Source organism: Lutjanus erythropterus, chromosome 6 (assembly GCF_056507025.1).
Source record: "Lutjanus erythropterus isolate fLutEry1 chromosome 6, fLutEry1.hap2, whole genome shotgun sequence".
Classification (NCBI taxonomy): Eukaryota; Metazoa; Chordata; class Actinopteri; order Lutjaniformes; family Lutjanidae; genus Lutjanus; species Lutjanus erythropterus.
The window spans coordinates 35,563,295-35,582,396 of NC_139322.1; the positions used below are offsets into that span (position 1 = coordinate 35,563,295).

General features: G+C 38.7%; 1 protein-coding gene across 2 annotated transcripts in view; it reads left to right on the top strand.

Annotated features, from left to right (window-relative positions):
- Positions 1–653: 653 nt before the first annotated feature.
- The window catches only part of LOC146325661 (solute carrier family 41 member 1-like), a 64,111-nt gene continuing 45,662 nt past the window's right edge, over positions 654–19,102 (top strand). Inside the window, exons 1-5 of one of the 2 annotated variants that reach the window (XM_084721792.1) lie at positions 654–862; positions 3,509–3,861; positions 16,179–16,286; positions 17,438–17,509; positions 18,138–18,282. In XM_084721792.1, coding sequence (XP_084577918.1) covers positions 3,553–3,861; positions 16,179–16,286; positions 17,438–17,509; positions 18,138–18,282 — 634 coding nt within the window. In that variant the 5' untranslated portion in view covers positions 654–862; positions 3,509–3,552. Of the gene's footprint in view, positions 863–1,756; positions 1,893–3,508; positions 3,862–16,178; positions 16,287–17,437; positions 17,510–18,137; positions 18,283–19,102 lie in introns of those variants that run through there. The other variant, XM_084721793.1, reaches the window with a different exon arrangement.

Here is a 19,102-nt window from a genome sequence, read left to right on the forward strand (position 1 = left end):
ATTTTTTTTTTCATAAAACAACAGTGCACATAATGTTTCATGAACAGGACACTAGCTAAAGTGCTTTAAATGTAAGGGTAAAGCTAGCTTTGTACACTGCTAGCTAGCTAACATTCCTGAAAACACTTGTAGCTAGCTAAACACATATGCTGTGTACTGCTGAGGCTTCACTGTATAAACTCCTATAACTGTAGCTAAAAAGCATTTTAAATCGAAGGCTAAAGCTAGGTTTGTATGCCACTGCCACTGCTGCAACGTAATTGTAGCTAGATGAAGAAAAAGTAAAATAAAGTAACACCAGATTAATAGATATTCCTGGCTGCACAATAAAAAAGATGATTAAGGAAATTAAACCAAAATGGAATTATATGTTTTTGTTTTTTCATGATGTCATCTAAAAATGAACTAATCAACTATCAACTTTAATTATCTTTTCATAACAAAAGTATACTGAAAATTAGTCTGGTTGAATGTGTTCATCACCATGAATGAAAAAATGAAGGTGCATGTCTGCCTGCTGCTGTCACCAGCCTACCAGAGATGGAAAGAGACAGGAGGGGGATATCATTATCTGCCAATGCCATGAAATTCAAGACGTGCCCCATGATACATGCGCACTAGCTCACACATTGCATACACACACACACACACACCCACACACACACACACACTTGCACGTAGTGAGCTTAACGCATACTCATATGTTAAAAAATGCACGAGCACATGGAAGGCGAAACATACACATAGCCCAAATATAGACACTCACATACACACAGCATAGCTTAGCATAGCATAGCATTCTTGGGACACCTTTCACATCAGCTGTGCTCACACTCAACCGTCACTTGCTCTGGAGACAAAGGTAAGGGCGATAAATCAAATCCTGGCTTCTAATATGCAAAATTATCTCCACTTTGTGTAGTACAGGCCTGATTCAAGACAGCAGTAACGTACTTTTCAAACACAGTGTGTGCTGACTGAATGTGTGTCTTCATTATTAGTGACATGTGCCTCAGATTTTCTACGGAGTGTTGGCAGCTTTAGTTACAGATGCTATAGACTTCACTCATGTTTGCTCCAAGTAAACTACAATGGTTTTCCTCGTGGAGTCTGGGGTCCCCAGCAAAATAAATAGAATCAAAAATACAGCTATCAAACTATTAATATGATCAATATGTTCTGTTTGTGAGGCCCTTGACATGTAAATATTTGGACGTCTTGGCCTATGAGTTTATATTGTTAAAGATTTGATCAGTCCTGACATGGTAAAGAGAAAAAAATGGCAACTATCCTTTACTTTTTCACAGCAGCCATATTTATGTTAAATAACAGGATGAACACAGATGTTAACAATGATACTAATTAAGGTCCAGTTCAGTTTAGTGTAGCAGAGCATTTCCAGTGGGTCAACATGCACAGTAGCTGCACCTTGACCCTATTTAACCTAACCCTATTTAGTATCATTGGTAACACACCTGTGTTTGCCAAGGAAACTAAAAAAAAAAAAAACTAGTTACTAGTTTTCTTGGTGTAAACTGTTTCATTTTAAAATGGGTGCTAATAAAAAGGCATATTAGCTCTTTTTACAGTCAATGCTGCGCACGATCTTTAACTTTGCCCCCAAATGAATGCAGTTCACTTTCTCCAGAAGAGGGGGCGGGACCACACGTTGCCTGGGTTACTACAGTTTTTATCCAATCAGACAGCGCTTAGTTGTGTAACCTTGGTTACCCGAGCACTACTATTATGGTCTGTACAGATGGCAGCCTCCAGTGGAGGTATGCATGACAATAGAAGATTCTTGGACATTTTAATGTTCGGATGCGAAACTAATGGACGCGCAGATACAGTTGGACGTTCCGCGAGACTTCCGGGACTCTGCCATCGATATTGTGCGTATTCATATTTTTATTTGTTGTTTTAAATCTCTGTAGCCTGATGTAACCGTCAGTGTTTCTGAATAATCACACAGTGGTAATGTAAACAGACACTGAAGAAGCTGCTAGAAATGAACGGTTCATAATTATATCGAGTTGCAGGAGTTTGTCGACTCCGTCACCACAACAGAGATTCAGTAGTCAAAACTGGTCTTGGTGTTATGTGTGAATGCAAGTTAAAATAAGAATGTCGTCTGCATTTTAACACTGCTGAACTGACGTGGCTGTTTTTTGAGAAGTGGGGACTTGTATTGTGTGTGGAAGGACAGGGTTCTCGTCTTGTCTTGTTCTCAGACAGAGTATTGATTGTAAAATAGTGTAATGTAATAGCGCAGTATTGTGGACAGCTTTATTAGAACTACCAATGGGAAGCCGAGGCTCTTTGAATGTTCAAACTTCACGTAATTAACGCAGTTATAACACAGCTTAGGATATCGATGTTAGACATACAGGTGACGCCACCGAAATACAAGAAACATATCTAATATGTTTAACAGTTACCTAATAAATGGAACAGGAGGATTATAAATGGTCGTATTAATTGAAAGTAGGATTGCAGCGGTATGAGATTCTCACTGTATCATCAGCTACACTGAGCCTTAAGGAAATTAAAACATTTATTTATTTATTTTTTAAAGTTGGACAAACAATTTCTCTTAATTTCACAAAATATTATGTTCTTATAGTCATGACACTTGATATAAACTTGAAATGGAGCATATATTTGTTGTCAGTTTTTAAATCACAGTACTGTTAAACCAGCTGCAACTCTAACTGAAAATCTGGTATATTTTTGGGTTGTGTGCTGGGGAGATCTAAGCTTTCATTTTCAACAACTGGACATGTTTTTTTTCTGAACTCCAAAACCAACTTTTTTTTTTTTAACTACCTTCCTAGTTGTAGCTAACTTTAATCATGAAACAAGAGTGCATGTAATGTTCCATGGCTCTGCTGAAGCTTCACTGTATAAACTCTTGCAATGATAGCTAAAGGCCAAAGGTTTATACTGCTGCTAGGTAAAGTTAGCTAGGTAAGTAGTTGAGTAACATGAACTAATAAAGTTTTAATTTATTTCATCAAATAATAAAATTTGCTTTATAGTTTTTTTTACCAACTCAATTGAAGCTGAAAGAAATCTGTTAAAGGTTAATTTAGGCACTAGGTAGCTAGGGGGTGTGCTAGATTGAGTGTTTTGACGCCTAGCGCTACATTTTTTTTGGCCACCTAGTAATTCCTATAGACTAAGGTGGTGGTAACACAGCAACATGGCTGTGAACATCAGAGGCGTGTCTGCAATGCATCCTGGACAATGTAGGCACCATTCCACAGCTCTGTATTGCTTCGATTGACTACAATTACCATCAACACTGACTGGACATCCACATGAAAAGTGCAGAATTTTCCCTTTAAGGAATTTCCCCCTTTTTGACTTGTCTGATAACACTTTACTTCTCTTTGTCAGGATACGGGATCCAAACTCATATAAAAGAGATTTCAGGGAAGATTTGGGTACGAGTGTTACAAAACGGCACCTAACGCACCAAATGTCTCATTTTACTGTGTATCTCTAGATTAAGCCAGCACTGCCCCACTCGTCGCTGCCACCACTGCCATCATGCCTGGTGAGGATAAACCACCACAACAGACCCGCCAGAGGAAAAAGAAAAAGTCCCGCTCCAAGGGGAAGAGCCCTGGTGGGAGTCCCAGTGCTGGCCTGGGAGGCACCGTAGATGGCCAGGATGACTTCTTCTTGCCGCCAGTGCTCCAGCCTCCTCCTAAAAAGCCAGCGGAGGAGAGGCCGAAAGTGCCAGTCGTCAAACTTGAGGAGGAGTCGTCCATTGCTATCTGTCTTCAGGTGCTTTTTCCCTACCTGCTGGCTGGGATGGGCATGGTGATGGCCGGCATGGTGTTGGACAATGTACAGGTGAGTGCAGACATGAGGCTCATTTTGAGAAAGCGGCATCACAAATTCCAAGGTTTAATCATGAGCTGATAGTGTGCACATTATCTTAAAGATGAAGTACTGGTTGTGAATGTGTGTTTTTACTAAAGTAGCTTTAAGGAAAGTTGTCAGATTTGTTTGAATTAATTTTCACCCAGTAGTGATGGTTGGTTTTTGTGTTAGTGTGTTTATGGACATTAGGTGCCATTTTTTAGTCTGTTCAATTTCTGCCTTTGTCTCTTGGCTTCCAGTGTCCATCAAAGGCAAACGGAAGTAAAATGTGTCTATCCTGATTGGTTCACATAACCCACTATAGAAGCTGGGATCAACTGAGGATTTGGAATCAGTTTGTTAGTGTTTAAAACCGGTAAATCGGTTTAAAATGGATTTATTGAACCTCATACAAACATGATGTGTATTCCCTCAAACAAGTGTGGAAAAGGTTTGGTTGGATTATCAAACAAAGGTAAAGAAGCCCATATGAAAATCCTGTGTGATGTAATAGTGTAACTAAAACAAACTTCATATCCACTGTGCGTCTTAGGATGAAGAAATATTGTATTAGCACACCTCTTGAACAGCCACACCCTGTTACATCATATTGTCATGCACAGTACAGTATGCACACATTACAAAAACACCTTGACTATTAACTATAATAACATGATAACATGCAGTACATAGATCATGATGTCTTTAAGGCTGCTGTGGAAAAATGTCTTCCAGTTGTCTTAGTCTTTTAAGTGAAAAATCGCCACTCTTCATGACAAAATTAAGTTAGTATTGATTGTGAATGTAGGCAATTTAAGCAATAAATTCCTCAGTGCATGATGTATTGACCAAGAAAGTAGTTCTTCAGAACTATAGGCTATTTCAGCTCACATTTCTAGTCTCTGCTGCACTGATGATTTGGCCAACAAAGTAATAGCTAAAGGCTAGTGTGGTTATACACAGCAATATGGGTGTGCGTGTCAGAAGCTTACATGCAGTGCATCCTGGTACATGTAGGCACTGCCGGCACGGCTTTGTGAGCAGAGCTCAGTTTTCTTTGACAATATAGCACTCACTGAGGAATTTGTCATATGTAATTGTTATCTGTTAGAGTAATTGAGATTAAAATATGTAATTAAATTACAATTACTAATCAAAATGTTGGTGATTATAAATAGGTTACATCCAAATATTAGTTTTTGGTTGCTTCTTCTAGTTGTTACTTATTGCGTTGGTCTGAATCTGCAGTGAGAGGCTGCCTGAACACTGTAGGGAGAAGGACTTGCCTTCCACTCTGTTATGGTTTTGTTTTACTAATCAATACATTTGGATGCTGCAGTCATAAATGACGTGTTTGAAGGGGCTTCACAGAAACTTGACTTCCTTTGAGCAATGTCGGCACGCAGTTTGACACTGATCTTTGTCCGGTCGGGAGCAACACTAATACATGAGCTTGACTAATCAGGCAAAGCATGATACCACTGATACACAGCAACTGATGCACTGTCAAAACGTTCCAGATAAAATATGCAATCTAGAACTTCTATTCCAGTGAGCTGTAGATAAAATAGACGTTTTTGGACCACAGGTCCACAGGTGATATACTGATCAGAGCATCCTTTACTTAGAGTTATTCAGGACAAATAGAATTAATCAATGTAATTTTAGAAATTGGTAGTCCTTAGAATGCCTTATCAGAAGAGTAATGTATTTGAATTGTATTTCTCTAAGTTGGACATTTGGTAAAACGCCTTATCTCGGTAATTGCCAAAGAGTTCTTTATTCAGTACAACTGGACTTTCCTCGGTGTGTGTTTAAACATACTGAGTGTGTGTTTAGTTGGCAGTCTTTGTCTTTTAATTGATGTGGAGTGGATACCTCTATGTTTCTGTGTGGTCCCGTTGTGTCTTTATCCTCTGCCAGCCAGGCGTCCCTGGCATTTGTTCTGCAGCCAGCTGGGTTGAGGGAAATCAGACGCAGCACTGTCTGCTTTGTGATTAGCTGGTACCTGCTTCCCTTCCTCTCTGTCCTCCACTGATAAACACTCGTCTGTCCCCACGTGGCTTATTCCCTCCACTCCATCTGTTGCTCATCAGTATTTCTTCCAGCCTCTCGTCTACAGTATCTGTTACCCTCCTGCGTCTGATGGAGGATGATTACTCATGAGTTTGGCTGAGTGCTGTTTCTCAAAACACAGGGGACAGTAGAAGGACATTGAGAGTAGCTTATCTGAATGGAAAAGAGATAAAGACAAGAACACTACACTATCAGCAATTAGGATTGCTACTGTAGCCTGTGACGGTTGTGGATCTTGTCTAAACAACCACGCCCTGTTGTCATGCCTACAACATACACTATATCCCACATGTTACGTTCTATGTCCTGTTTGCTTTTTTGGTTTTTGACCCTCGTGGTTTGCCATTTCTTTCCAAGTTATAGCTCTCTCAACTTCCCCAAGCTTGGGCTGCATTACATAATTATGCAAATATATCTCCGATGCCTCCATAACATTATTTGTTGGATTGGGATGTGCATTAAAATGATATAGAAGATAGATGATAGAAAGAAAGAAAAATAACACACACAAGTTGTACAGTTGAATGGTGCATCCATGATGATTATGATGTATAGCTCTCTTTGCAGGCTATACAGTCACATGATATGAAATGAACTAGAGCTCTGCATGGGACTGCTTTCTCAATCCCACCTCTGCAGGATTTCTGATCATTACTGCCCACACCTGCAAACATTCATTGACCATTCACTATCGCACAATAATGGAGTTTCATTGATTTTGTGTCTTGTCCCAATATGCACGGCTATTTTATCTGTGGCATTAATAAAGAGAAGCGTAACTGTGGGCTCGTCTAGGGCCCGTCCCATACTGGATTTTTGGGTAAAAATCAATACATAGGAAAATATTCTATATGAAATGTAAAGTAAACATTTGTTTGTATTTGATTTTGCTGTTGTGTAACACTTTGTAACTATGTTTTCAAAGGTGCCTTAAAAATAAAATACATGCATTTATATACCTATATATAAAATCAAAAATGACATCAAATTTCATTGTATTGCTAATAATTCTAAATAGGCCTCAGTGATACAGCTGAAAAACCTATCACGATAGTGAAGTTTGAAGTCATCGATTATATAGGTTGTGACTGATGACATGTTGTGTGCTTCAAAGAGTGTGCTTCTATTATCGATGGGTGATATGGAGAAAATCACAGTATTTTTGACCCAATGTTGTAGGGAAGACTATTGGTGCTTTCACAAAATAAAGTTTGGTCGTCCTCAAGAAGCAATCATGAGTTAACTGCTTTTATCATAAATAATTACCTTTATAAAGTTAGAAATCATAGTAACAAGGTTCAACTTTGTTGATATCAAGTTATTTTGAATATAGATTTGTTTTTGCACTTCAGAAGTTTTTGCCTTGGTTATTTATTGGTTATGACGATGACGCAATGAAATATCATATTTGACTGCTCTAAAATAATGTTGTTGTTTTTTTTAAGGCAAACTTAAATTCTTAGAGAGGAATGCCTTGACTGATTTATGTGTTACACCTGCCACCATCACAGTGGCAGAAGAAAAGTGAAAGCTCCCGCTGCCAGATGAAATTAAACATTTTACAGGCTCAAACCACTGGTGTGAAAGTAATGCTAGGGTTGCACGGATACTGAATGGTGTTGGTTCTTTAGATATTTTGTCACAGTTCAAGGGGCTTGCTAATGCTAGCAGTGGCAAACAGAAACAACAAGTTGTTGCATTTAGAAAGTGAGGAACTTCTGATGAAAATAAAGCATATTTTTTCAAGTCATTGTAGCAACTGTAATGGTATCGACAACTACCCAAATGTAAGTACTTCTGCGTGGTCTGAAAAAAGGCAATATGTACTTAATTAGTATTTTTGTCCGACCTCCAGACTGGATGAGAAAGTTCTATGAAGCAGTTAAACCTGGTATCACCCACTAGCTTCTAATCATACATTTACAAACAAGCAATTCATGTTTTCTGGTTATATACATCTGTTATCAGATGAAATACATCACTTACTATTTTGACACATTTAATGACAACTGATGTAATGATTCAATGGACTGAATTAGAATGAAATCATTTATTCATAATCATTTATAATACCATAGAAATGTTGAACTGTCTATTCAAAGTGTACAAAATTTCATATTTACAAGATATTTCAGGTTTTACAGGATTTTCTGGGCAGATATCTGGATTCATTCTTCAGAAAAATAAGATCCTTTCTTCAACAGTTTTATTGGTTTAAAAGTGACGTGCCACCTCAGTAATGGCAGCTTGTTTGCCTTCACCCTTAACCCGCATTTGTTTATTTACATTACATTTTACACATGAACTTAATCATACTCATCATGAGTACTAGTTAGTCTATGAAAACAGTTGTCTAATCTCTGGCTCATGGAGGTTTGTCAATTCTGAAAAAATAACTGGTGAAGTCATTTGGGTGGTCTGGAGAAAAGATGCTGTCAAGTTGCTTTATGGGAAATGTAGGATTCAAGTTTGACCCACACGAGGGACTGGAAGTCAGTATGCCTCTGCCACTGCTGCTTTGATCTGAGCATTTCTTTTTTAACCTGTCTCTTGTGAGTCCCAGACGTTTTTTTTTTTTTTAGTAAATTGCTGCATCAGCTCTTGAAATAGCTCCGGGTAGTCTGGGAAAGAAATTGTTTGATATATCCATATTTAAAGCTAATAACTGCTGAGAGGTAGATAATTAAACACTGAAGGGTAGATAATGGAAGAAGTGCTAAAACGTAATTTTGAAGTCAATTAAGATGTAAAAGACCTTAACCAGTGCAGTGGGAATCAAATTAATAATTTGATAATAATAGAAAAAATAAAAGTATTCCCTCCATTAAATAGAGAAAGTGAAAGCATTGTAAAAGCATATTGATATGTGAGACAAAAAAACTAAAGAGAAAAGTGGTTTGCAGATTCTTGTGACCTTTAAGTGCTCTGAAATCAATATTTTAGTTCAGGGAAGCTTCTTGAAAGCCGGGTAATGTTTTAGTCACGCAGTACAGTACGTGTTTGCTTGGTGTTACAGAACAGGGAGACACAGTGCCAGGGCCCATGCCAGGATCATGGTGCAGATATAGCAGGTGGACGGGGGGTAGTGATGGATAGAATGGACGGAGAGGAAGAATGAGTCACGATGTAGAGAGAGGAGAGAGATCAGGAACAGAGGGATGCAGAGAGGGAGACACGCAGCGAGACCAGCCGACGTAGAGAGCGGGATGTCACATGGAAAGAGGGGAGGCAGGATGAAAGGCAGACACGCAGCAAGAAATAGCGAGAGATGAGAGCGTGAGACGGTAAGCCGGTCGTTTCCCACATGAGCTTGCATGTCGGGCAGCGCAGACAGCCCTGCCTCTTTCTCTGCTACGTCACAGCAGAGCAGAGTGGAGGAGTGGAGGGAGCAGGACTACCCTGATGCTGACAGGAGGAAAGAAGCACTCTCCTCCAGCCTGCCTGAAGCCGGCTGCTGCATCTTGTCAGTGGACATCTCAGATCACTTATTGACATCACCGAGCTCTTTTTTTGTTTGTCTCTCCTCTTCACCCCTATTGTGAGTCTGCCATAAGAGACGAGCTGGATTGACAAAGACATGAAGGAATTCTACTGCTCCTAACTCTCAAGACCTTTTGGACTATTCTTCATCTTCATCTTGCCGCTGTCAATCAGTCTTCAGCTGTCACGACAAGCATTGCTATCATTTACAGGATACAGCTGTGCCTTTACACTGGAGGTCAAAGGGATTTCACACTGGATCAAATGGAGAGCTTGATCCAATAAACACTAAACTCCATTCAAAAGACTTTGGAGTACATCAGATGGATTTTGGAGTGGATCAGAAGTCCTTGAAATCTGAACTCTGGATTGTCAGATTCAGTCTCTTGCGTTGATGTCAAAAGCCATCTTACCTTTACTTGAAAAGGCAGGTTAGTCCAAAAAGAAACCCAGACTTCAACAACAGATGTGGAGCATCTGTGCTTATAGATGAGGATTGTGACCTATGAGTAAGAAATGGTGTTAATGACTGTGCTGACAAATGGATACCTCGTCACTGCTGACTCACCACTGGGCCAAAGATGCCATGCTCCATTGCCCTCCAGTTAGAGTTAAAGCCTTTAGTTTTGATTTTGCCTGGGAAAAAAGATAATTACTTTCAAACAAATGGAAAATTAAGTGACAATCTCGAACCTGTTTGACGTCTGAGCATCCGAAGTAGCTAATTACTTTAGTCTTCAATTTGTGAAAAGGATTAATACAAGCTGATTGTTTGACTTGCTCATTGTCAAGAATGATTGAAGAGAAGCATTTCTTCGGAGTCTTTGGAGACCAGAACAACCATGCAATCACAAATCCCATTCTTCAGTTCTCCAATAAAGGCCTTCACAGTGACTGCTTAGAACATTTGCCCTTGGTCTTTTAAAACCAAGGACAATAACATTGATTGTTTTTGTCTTTCAGTTTTCATCCTGCTCACTTCTTAGGACAGGTGAAAGTCAAACCAAATTTATTTGAACACATCAGAAGCAGATTTTTCCCTTACGTGGGATTGCAGTTACAGTTACCATGGGATAACTATACACTGAACCAAGTGCTCAAGTAACCTCCTGTTCAACATGGTGGTGACTCGTCTGGAGCTGGAGCTACGCTACCAGGGCAAGAAGTTACGTGGCGTAACATGGAAGTTGACTCGATCAGAACATGGGTTCCTACCAGAGAGTTCCTGGCTCATTGCTGCCCAGGTCATCGTGCCGTACCTGGTGTCAGGGCTCGGAATGGTCTCCGCCGGTATTGTTATGGACCTTATACAAGTATGAAAATCTAAGAAAAAACATTTGTGGAATTAATTGTGAGAGATTGATTGATAAGTGAATGGTTGGGTATCATCTGAAATGTTTTATACTAGTGTCCTACAATAATTAACTTTCGCTACTGATACCAAAATAACACTTAAAAGACCTGAAAGATAATTATTTTTAAAAAAATCCTTATTTTTCATTTAACAAAAGAAACCCAAGTCCTCAAAGGTTACAACAATATAGAGTGTGGCTCATTCTACAAAACTCCAGATTACGTTCACTGACATTTTTTTTTGTATGTCCAGTGCAAACATTTTTGAGATTCTCGCTTTCTGTATTTTCTATGGTAGAGATCAGGACTACCATGACTGGTAAATACTTTTCACAATACACTTCACCTTTGTCTCACAAACACAATTATTTAGACACTAAATTAAAACATGCTTGCAAATGCTGCCTTTTGAGAAGATAAAGTACATGTCCCTGTTAACTGCTGCTTATTCTCGCGTGTGCGCACTATAGATTGCTTGGATATTGCGCTGCCCCCACAGCTGAGTTCTGCCTGTTTTGGCCCGTCACCATCGTGATAATTGACATTTAGGAAATCGATTTTTGACTTTTATGAATCGATTAAGAATCAAATTTTCCCCCACCTCTAATCTTCAGCCTAATAGTGAGAAGACATTCTTTATGAATTCCTCTTGATGATATTATATGATAATGTGAATAAAAAGGCAAACATTAATTGCATTTCTGTAATGGGACCTTTTTCCAGTTACCTGCACAAAAGTTAGACTTGCTGACCCTGACCTCCACACCCTCACTCTTGGCCTCGCAACATATGGGGAACACTACAGCACTGTGTATCAGTACTCAATACCTTTTAATGTATTAATTGAAGTCAGCCAGTACCAAGAAGTGTTGCGTTCAAGACTTTTGGTACCCAGCTCTAGAAGAAAATGACTATTTATATGGCTTTGCTCACAGCCAATCACAACAAGCACTCTTCATAAAGAAGAAACTTTGAAAAAAGGTAACAAATGAAGTTCTCCATTGGTATTGGCATTACTTTAAGGGTACTGTTATTGGTGTTGTACTTATTTAAACGATACCCAGATCTAATGTCCAATGAGAGTTGGTTTGGACATAAATCGTGACGAGCAGTACCATCTAAGATGGACAAAAGTAGTTATTTTGTATTTGGAATCAAAATCAAAATATATTTTCTAAGCTGCAGCTAATGATTATTTTCATTTTTGATCAGTTGTTCTAAGCCACATGACGTCCTCAAATGTCTTGTTTTGCACACAACACTCAGTCAACTGTCATCAAGGACTTAAGAAACCAGAAAAAATTTACATTTGATAAGCTAGAGTCTGAGAATTTTGAACTTTTTTGCTTAAAAAAAACACTCAAAGCAAATTAATCGATTATCAAAATATTTAATATATTTAACAATCAATTAATTGTCGCAACTCTAATATTTTTATTTGAAAGAGTCTAATTAAAGAATAAGTAAAGAAGAGCATGAATCTGAACAAGCATTCAATGCCAACTTTTGGTCCTTGACTGTTTTTGATACTTGGTACTATGGACACAATTCAGTCAGTACCATAGAAGCACTGACGTTAAACATGGACCCTCCCAGCCGTATATGGGTTTACGGTTGAATGGACTAACTTTACACAGTTTATCATGGATGAATGAATAATGTGAAGAGATGGGTGACCCTGTACATACTGTATACGGAAAGTCAGTAACAGATGAACAGGTAATTGATGTTTGCAGAATGGACGAACAGCAGAATGAGAGGCAGAGATCGACTTTACCTGCTGGCTGGGCCACAATGGTCTCAGCTGGCATCGTTGTCATATCCATGTATATAAATTGGGGTCAGACCAACATTGGCCTTTTATAAAAAAACTATTTGCCAGTCAGTCTAATCCACCTTCTTTATGATTGGGACGGCTTTTAACCACATAGCATGAGGCTTTTTAGTTTCTCTGTGGAGAAGAAAATGATTGATGGTGGACAGAGGCAGACTTTTGGAATAAGCACATAGGTGGAGGGAAGATGGAAAGATGTGTTTCTTTAAAGACAGAGAAATAACTGAATGGATCACTGGATAGATTGAAGTAATGAAGCAGCCGCTATATTCTCAATAGTTTGAACACTCCTGCGTCTCTGTTGACAGTCCTGTTTTCAGTTCAACAGATGGTGCCTTGTGTAACATCCACCTTTCTGAGATCTTCAAATCAGATTTAGTTGTGGGAGGGAGAGGAGAGCTTTGGGATAAAAGCGAACCGTTAATTTAATAAGTGGCTGGAGGATGAAAGAAAGGAGGCCAGAGAGAGGGAAAGGTAAAAAAAAACCCTGATATCTTGGTATTGCAGAGAAGACAAGACGTACAGAGAGCAGCAGCCAAAAAAAGCAGTGTTCACAGTGTTTGCATTTGTGTTAGCCTAAAATAAAGCTTGAACTGTTCTGAAAATAACTAAGTGCAAGTGCTGATGATGTAATAATGATAGTGATGATGAGTTTTAATACTAGTAATTATGATGAGAATAGCGGCAAAATAATTATAAACATTGTTTTTTCTCTTGAGAGATCTTGAGTGTCTCAGTGTTAAGTTCTCCTGGCTTTTAGCCCATCGCACTGAGGCCACAGCAGCAGCAGCAGCAGCAGCAGCAGCAGTATTATAGCAGAAGTGGGCCATGTCCCAAGATAGCCTCCCAACATGACAGCCGTCAGCTCGACCTACCAGTCTAGAACCTGAGAGCGACGTGTATAAATAGACACGCACACAAAAAGCACACTTCTACACGTCATCCCTCTAGCTGCTCTCGTGGCCTTGTTTAGCCCCTTTGGGCCTTGTGAGTTGCTATAAACAATTTAGGAGGCAGGTATTCTCTCATTGGTCATGTTCAGTGTTTGTGTAAGTGCACAAAGGATAATTAACCAAGGAGTTTTTTTCCCATGACTTTGGGTGAGCAGGCTAGATAACTAGCATATTTACTTGCTTTTTTTCCTATTGTGCTTCACTCTCAGCAGGGATGATGTATTTTTGTAGGCCAAAGTTAGCATCACTATGTTTTCTGCCACAAAAAGACAGTGGGATTTTACCAATGGATTTTAGATTAGTGCCAAAAATAAGTTTTGTGGCAAACAAAAGTTTATGATACATTCTGTTCGGCAAGATCATCGTCACTTCAATAAACACCTCTCTCATGATTTGTAAAGCCTGAAATTTAATCAGCAGTAAAAAGCTAACATAAGGCTATAAACAAACAACACCAAGGTCACAAAACTTCAGCATTATCCCCATTAACTGACAACCTCTGTAGTCTTTAGCTAGTTGGCAGTCGCTTTTGTTAAGGCTAAAAACCTCTGAATTAGCTGTGGCCACTTGACTCATCCATGGACCGTTGAGCTGCTGACGTTGAACTCACATCTTGGACTTGTGGGAAATAGAGACTCTTAAAGGCGACCAAAAACGGAAATATACAAAAAAAAATCATTGTTTTTTCAGTGTTTTCTTTTTGTTGCTCTTGTTTAAATTATTGGTTTTTTTCTAGACAAATGGAGTTAACCACATACCTTTCAAGGCTGTCAGAACAGAACTTTCTTTCTAGAAAAAGAAAGTAGTCCCAGTAGATTCTAATGTAGTTCTGGTAGATTCTACACCAGAAAGAAAAGAGTTCTTACATGAAACTGCTCACAACAAGATCTGTGGTTTATCCTGAGTAACCAGGTCATGATTTGTAGAAAGAGATGCTAGTTTTGAATTTTTCAAATGTATTTCTTGGGTGCTTTGACCACAAGCCACGTGCCATTTAGTCCCACAAAGTCAAACATCTCTACGGCCGATATCTCAAAAACTCAGAAACTCTCATCATAAAACCTAGATAGATAAATGGCTCTACAGGCTAGGGGAAAATATGTATTTTAGAAGTTTGGATTGAACTGTCCCTTTAAGTTTTCATTTAGAAATGTGACTGATGATAATATGTTTAGATCGATTCCTGCTCTCGAAACAGTTTGTCAGGTACGCTTTCTTATCTCCACTGCTGTCGGTAGCCGCCTACTTCGGAGGCTGCGAGTCGCATTATAAATTGGCATAGAGGAGGAAGAGCAACATGTTCAACCAAATTCCTACAAATCAAGTGTTGGGAGACACTTACGATTTTTCAAGAGAGACGGACAACTTGAAAAGACGCATGCAATTTGCAAAATATGCTGTATCAATATAAAGTACACAGGCAGCACCTGAAGTGGACATTTGTAACTTAAATGTAGTGTGTGAGGTGTTATGACAGTGAGACTGGTGTTCAGCCTGTGACTGCCAGTAATAGTTTACGTTTTGACATTACAAAGCAGCTACGAAAGACCTGTTTGTGAAAGGAATGATTTAAGGCAAGGTCCCGGTCCAGTTTTATCTTTTATCCTTTGCACTTCAACAGACTAATAGAAATGCCTGTTTGTGAAAAGGCCAAGTGTTTTTCAAAGGTCAAAAACTAATAGCATAAATGAGATCCTTACCTAGTCGCAGTCCTAGAGAAACAAATATGTGAAGTAAAAATTGCTCTTGAATTCATGTTGTCTGAGTTGCAGGGGCGAAAAAATAAAAAGGGCACCAGCTGTATGTAGTGGGGGAACCTGTGTTTACAGGAATGGCACCGTAGGGCATTTTGTCATGTTTTATCTATCATAGGAGCATCAAAGTGGACACTTTTGCTGTGTTTTTTTTTAAATGTGTGTGCTTGAATTAGTTGAATTCTTGTGTACCATATTGAATTGCATGGTGTTACATCGAATAGCATTCTGTTGAATCAAATTGTGTCAAATAGCAGTAGGGGTGAATCATATTGTATTGCAGTGGTAGTTGCTTGTTGCTTCCAGGACATTTTTTCCTCTGAGAAATTCTTTTATATCAAAACTTCTTATCTGACTCTTCTGTTCTTCCTCTTCCCTCTTTCCTTCCTCCGTTTCTGGCCTGTCAGTCCCTCCTCTCTCATCTTCCCCTGCTCCACATCACTCTGCTCTTGGCAGCTGCGTTGTTCTTTCATATGTGCATCTATTTAAAGATCTAAACCGTCTTGGTCCTGCCAACTCCAGTTGTAGTGAGAAAATATGAGGCAGACGTGAACTGCACGTCTTCCAAACCCGCTGAACCTTTGCAGTATGGCGTGGCGTCAGACGATGCTCAGAGATGTGGAAACAGGAAAAATAGGCCACTGGGTTAGTCGAGAATATGCAATGTGCTTATTTAAGTGCGTCAGAGAGGCACAAGGTTCAGAGGGTTCATCTGTGGAGGTGGAGATGACACTGACGGGGTTTATTTAGAACTGAAATATGTCACTAGAGTTGTAATTAAGTGAATTTATATATGTTTTGTGTAATGCTCTGTAAATATTATAATACAATCTTCCATTTCTGATCTGTGTGTTGCAGCACTGGGAGGTGTTTAAGGTGATAACGGAGGTGTTCATCCTGGTGCCTGCACTGGTTGGACTCAAAGGAAACCTGGAGATGACCCTGGCTGCTCGCCTCTCCACTGCTGTAAGAAGGACTGGGTGTTTAATATTTTAGGTCCTCCTGCAATTTTTGGATTTGATTCAGAACTAAATTTGTATTTACTCACTGCATGTTATTGTTTAAGAGGACACTATGTCTTAAATTTACCACCAAATCTAGAATTGATCATGCACGCAGAACAAAGTAGGCCTGAACGATTTTGATATTTAAAAAACATTTAACAAATCATTTTTGTTGGGTGATGTTGATACAGGTATTAGGGAAACACATTTTTTGCAATAATCGCTGAAATGTGGTATTTAAACACTTCAACAACATGCAGCCATTTAACATGTGACTGAGGCGGGATATTTTATAATATAGGCTAACAATAAACATTATTGTCCAAAATATACACTGAAACAGTGAACTTCACTGGAAATTTAATAATTATAAATAGCTCTAAATAAAAAAAACACAAATAGAACCTAATCAATAGATCTAAATTAAGCCAAGCATATTTTCTTTATTATGTTATCTAAATTAACCGTTTTCATACCAGCACATTCCAAACTACACATTTGCAGATACTGATATATTTCTGATTTCTAAAATCAGTCAGGGTCACTTGTTGACATGTTGTTTGTTGCTGTGAGGCAAAACATTAGACTAAGCCTGGGAATGAGCAGATTTATAGAAAAAAATAAAATATAAAATATTGTAATAAAATATTTGTAGTGTGTATGTTGTGTGTAGTGTGTAAATTACTGAGGAACAGTAATGATGCATTGTGGTCCAGTATAAGGTCCAAGTGATGTTAAAAAATTCAAAAAAACTACTGCCACTTGTAGTATCTATAATTATTTAATGTGTAGTGGGTAATTAAAAAAATACTTACTATGTAATGTGTTACATTACAGGTCCCTCCTAAATGCCAATATGTTATTGCTTTATTCTCTGCACTTCTTCACTCATAACTATCAGTAGATACTTGGCATGTTCAAAATGTTTGCATTGTAATTTGCAGGCAAAACTTCACCCACATCCCAGATTATAAAAAGAATATTTTTTCTTTACCTGGAGGAGTTTCTGTCCACAATCAACATGTAGACCAAATTTTAACTTATCTGAATAACTGAAGATGCCTTGTCTCCACCTCATAATCAAAACGATTTGTGTTGTCTCCATGTTTTTAGGCCAACACAGGCCAAATGGACGATCCTGACAAACAGTGGACCATGGTGTGCAGCAATCTGGCGCTTATACAGGTAACGTAACTTACTGCTCCCTCACACAGCTAACTGAGTTCTGTTTAGGTAAAAAGAAGAAAACAGACACTGAGATACTTTGTTTAGGTATTTGTGGTCCCCTTTGGTCTAATGTATTTTGTGTCTAGTGTTATTGGTGTTATGCAGAGTGTTTCAGCTATAGTGTCAGTTGAGTATTTCTATCCAAAGTTCATAGTAACAACTTTAGATTATTGTTTACTGTTAATGTTCACTATTTATTGTAACACTAGGTTAAAATGTTAATTTTAGACCACTAGTCCTAATTAGAAATACAGTAAAAGGTGGCATGCTTTGAGCTCTGGTGTCTCACATCTTTGTTTCCAAAAAATGTAAGGATGGAACTGAATATTATTCAGGTAAATCAGTTTACATGATGTTAAAATGGGAGCGTAGTCCTTAGTTCTATGTTAAAACCTAGCCCTAACCTGACCTCAACCCTAAACCCTTTATGTTCTTTATGTAGAATTGATGAAACATTTTATTGTACAGGTAGAGAAACATACAGCACTCATTAGAATCAGGCCCGTGTTGTGAATGTCACCGTACTGTATGTATCATTGCTCTACTCATGTTGAATGTAACAATAATGTCTCTTCATTTTCCGCAGGTTCAGGCGACGGTGGTGGGCTTCCTCGCAGCAGTGGCAGCCGTGTGTTTAGGAGCGATTTCTAGAGGAGGGGTTGAACTGGACCAGGCGGCTGTCCTCTGTGCCAGCAGCATCACCACTGCCTTTGTAGCTGCTCTTTCCTTAGGTGAGAAACCACGGATGCTTCTTTGTTCTGCACCAGGAGCTGAATGAATCCTGTGTATGTAACAATCTGAAAAACTTTTAACAAAATATTACACTTCTAAATTTGCCACAGAACCTCACGAAGCACACAGAATGAAATGTATCAAATTAGCTGACACTTCTTGCACCTGGTTTATTAGAGAATCACAACAATCCATGAGTTCATCACTGAATCTTTTATAATTGTTACAATTTAAGACAAAATGGTCATTATCAAATGATGTTTCCAACCAGCTGCTACTTTTAATCACAGCAGAGGATGGTGATTTTCTTATAAACAACAGTGAGAAAGAAAATGTAGTTTATGCAGAAACCAGGTGTGTCAATATATGTTTTATGCTTCTATGGTGAGAAGAATGCATAAAACAAGGTTTCCACAGGTCCCTAAAAAGTCTACAATCCCATCATCTGAATTTTAGGCTGTAAAATGTTGTTAATACAACTTTGAGAAAGTGATTGGTTTGTTGAATAAACATTGCTTTTAAAGTGATAGTTCACCCAAAAATGAAATTTCACTCAATATCTACTCACTTCTGTGCTGATGTGAGGATGGGTGAAGATCTCCAGTTCACAAAACGTTCCCGGAGTTTCAGTGGAAAACAGTGTTGCAGCCAAATCCAGTACAATTGAAGTGAATGGTGAACAGTTTTAAAATAAATAAATAACACAAAAAAACACTAAATGTCTCCATACTGCTCGTGTGGTGTAATCCAAGTGTCTGTAAGCTGCAACATTAAAATTTGACCCAAAAAGATGCCATCTACACCATGTTTTTAGCCTAA